General features: G+C 45.9%; 1 protein-coding gene across 1 annotated transcript in view; it reads right to left on the reverse strand.

Moving 5' to 3' along the window:
* Positions 1-3,500, reverse strand: part of LOC106817788 — a 10,923-nt gene that overhangs the window by 4,787 nt on the left and 2,636 nt on the right. The window contains exons 4-5 of the mRNA XM_014822485.1: positions 1,901-2,030; positions 1,442-1,524 (exon numbers count right to left, since the gene is read on the reverse strand). Of these exons, the coding sequence (XP_014677971.1) occupies positions 1,442-1,524; positions 1,901-2,030 (213 nt within the window). The remainder of the gene's footprint in view (positions 1-1,441; positions 1,525-1,900; positions 2,031-3,500) is intronic.

Below are 3,500 nucleotides of genomic sequence, written 5' to 3' on the forward strand. Positions count from 1 at the left end.
TTACACAGGTTAATTACACAGGTTAATTACACAGGTTAATTACGTACTTACATTCTGACATTTCTCATTAATAGTGTGGGAAACTACATAAGCAGTCCAGGGGCCCGTTGTCAGAAAAAAAATTTGTCTTAACATTAGTCTTAACATTAACAATTTCTCCTAGACCGTCGACATCACTTTGTTTCGTATTGTTATGAGGAAATCTGCTACGATTTTTCATTCTCGTAACTAGTTTCTGTCGATGGTCTAAGAAAAAAAGTTAATGTTAAGACTTATGTTAAGATCAATTTTGTTTCTGACAACGGGCCCCAGGGCCATAGCCTGCGGGGGAGGGGCAAGGGGGGCAGCTGCCCCCACTAGATTTTGGAGCAAAATTAAAAAAATAAATTGTTCTACTAAAAGAGAATTGTCGTAGTCAGAATGAAGGCTGTACATGCACTCAAAAGTGCCTCAAATACCATCTGCTCCTACGATCTACATTTTCAAAATTTTCTGTGGGAGGACCCCCAGACCCCCCACCTGTTTCTGACCCCTTCCTTGAAATCCTGGATCCTCCACTGCCCCCCCTAGGAATTTGCTCAGCCTATACGGCCCTGAACACTGCATTTTACACTCAACCTCCGCTCACCCTCCCCCCACCCTATAGTATGAGAAACTTAATTGATTGAAACGGTACGAGCACCGACATTTCAGCCGGCATGTAAGGCAAAAAAAAATAGGTGTGTTTCCTATTGCATCGAAAACAAAAGTAGGGTAGGTAGTAGGTAGGGTTGTTTTTTTTGTTTTGTTTTTTTAATACAATTCTACAGGTGTTTGCTAATTCGACATCTTACATGTTATAAATAGGATTCAAATCCGATGTTTGTATTCAAAAATCAAGTTTTGTCTGTCAGATTTCAAAGATTTTTTATTTTTTTTGGAAAAAAAGTTTAGGGTCGGCCATAATAATCTAGGGACGGTCGGTCGACCGGAAACACACCTACTTTTTTGTTTGGCCTAACCATTCTTCGCGCGATAAGCGAGGACTCGGTTCCATCCCGGCCTCTATCCGACCTCGGTCGCTTCCGGTGTGCAGGCTAATTAAACTCCATTTAATTGACTGTATTATATTTTAAAATTAAGTTTTGAGTTCTTAGATGCCTTATTCATCTTTGTTTGAGTTCTTAGATGCCATATTCATCCTTGTTTTGGTTTTGCCTGGCATTGCCCTTTGTATTAATATGACATATAACTAGGCCAATATCCATATTGTTCCATCTACCCAAACGCCTTAGCTTCGTAAAAGACGTATTCCATAGCTCTCTTTTCTCCGTTTCGAATCGAATAGATAACGTTAGTGTATAATGGTGGCCATTCTAAATACAAGGCGCCTTTTTAAAATATAATACAGTCAATTAAACGAAAAAGAATAGAGGGGGCGGTGAGCGGTGGCTCCACCTACCTGCAGGGTGCGTTGCCGCTGTGACTGCTGGATGTGCGGTGAGCGTCGGCTCTTGAGGAAGTTCACCAGCTTCTCGCGCTGGCCTGAAACAACGATGACACGTGACAATCTGAGCGTATGTTTCGCGGATGTTGTTTTTAGCATCTATAGGGTATTTTTCTGGGGACTAATTTAATCATTAATTAATTAAATCATTAATTAATTAAATCATTAAATTAATTAAATCATTAATTAATTAAAATCATTAATTAATTAAATCCTTAATTAATTCATTCATTGTGGTTAGCAGCATGGCTAGCCGTAGAGTAGTAGCGTCAAATCCGTGTACATCTCTGTTTTATACCTAAATACCAAGCTATATTATACATACACTCTGCTGGAACAAAGGAGTTACAAATGCGCGTGACCTCACCCTGGCCCACAGGGTGCCTGGTAGCAGGTGCAAGGTGGAAGGCGTACCTGAGTGTAGCAGGTGGAAGGCGTACTCTGGCTGGGACTCGCTGCTGCTCTCTCGCTCGTAGAACTCGGCGAGGAGGGCGTGGTAGCGCCGCGCCGTGTCCCCATCCTCGCACAGCTTCTCACGGACGATCTGTGCACAGACAAACACACGCATGTAGACGTCGCACAGAATGTCGCACAGAACAAACACAGCATGTAGACGTCGCACAGATTGGTCGCACAGACCAAATCACAATGCACGGTAGACGTCCGCACAGATGTCGCACAGTACCAAACACATGCCATGTAGACGTCGCACGTATGTCGCACAGACAGAGCCAACACACGCATGTAGACGTCGCATCAGCGATGTCCACAGAGAAACACGAACGCATGTAGACGTCGCACAGATGTCGCACAGACAAACACATGCACGTAGACGTCGCACAGATGTCGCACAGACAAAACAACCACGCATTAGTACGTCGCACAGATGTCGCACAGAGAAACTACACGCTGTAGACTCGTACAGATGTCGGCACAGACAAACACCGACGCATGGTAGAGTCGTAGCATATGTCGCACAAGACTGCGTAAACAGATTCGCACAAGACAACACACACGCAATGTAGATGTCGTACATGATGTCGGCACAAGATGTCGTACAGATGTCGTAGCAGCACAAACACACGCATGTAGATGTTCGCCACAGATGTCGTACAGATGTCAGGCACGACAAACACGAAGCATGTAGACGTCCGCAACAGATGCGCACAGACAAAACTCACCGCATTGTAACGTCGCACAGATGTCCCGCACTAGCACAAACACAACAGCTGTAGACGTCGGCACAGATGTCGCACAGACAAACACACGCATGTAGACGTCGCACAGATGTCGCAAGCAGATAACAACAGCGCATGTAGACGTCGTACAGATCGCGTACAGACCAACACACGCATGTAGACGGGCACAGATGTCCGCACAGACAAACACACGGCATGTAGACGTCGTAGCAGATGTCGCAGCAGCGACAGAACACCATGCCACTTAGATCGTCGCACAGATGTCGCACAGACCAAACACATCGGTTTAGCGCCTGGACTAGGCCCGCATTAGACTCGCACAGATGTCGCACAGAAGGAAAACACACGCAATGTAGACGTCGTAACAGATGTCGCACAGACAAACACAAGCGTCGGCCATGTAGATGTCGAATATTGTCGTCAGCAGACGTCGTACAGATGTCGCACAGACAAACAACAACGGGCTTGCGGTCCGGCCGCATGTAGATGTCCGTACATATGTCGCAACAAGATGTCCGTACAGATGTCGTACAGACAAAAGCACGCATGTAGATGTTCGCACGAGATGTCCGTACAGAGTCCGACAGACAAACACAGCGCATGTAGAAACGTCGTAGATGTCGTACAGATGTCGCACAGACAAACACACGCAGACGTAGACGTCGCACAGATGTCGCACAGACAAACACACGCATGTAGACGTCGCACAGATGTCGCACAGACAAACACACGCATGTAGACGTCGCACAGATGTCGCACAGACAAACACACGCATGTAGACGTCGCACAGAAGTCGCACAGACAAACACACGCAT

The sequence above is a fragment of the Priapulus caudatus genome, unplaced genomic scaffold (genome assembly GCF_000485595.1).
Source record: "Priapulus caudatus unplaced genomic scaffold, Priapulus_caudatus-5.0.1 Scaffold1863, whole genome shotgun sequence".
Lineage (NCBI taxonomy): Eukaryota > Metazoa > Priapulida > Priapulimorpha > Priapulimorphida > Priapulidae > Priapulus > Priapulus caudatus.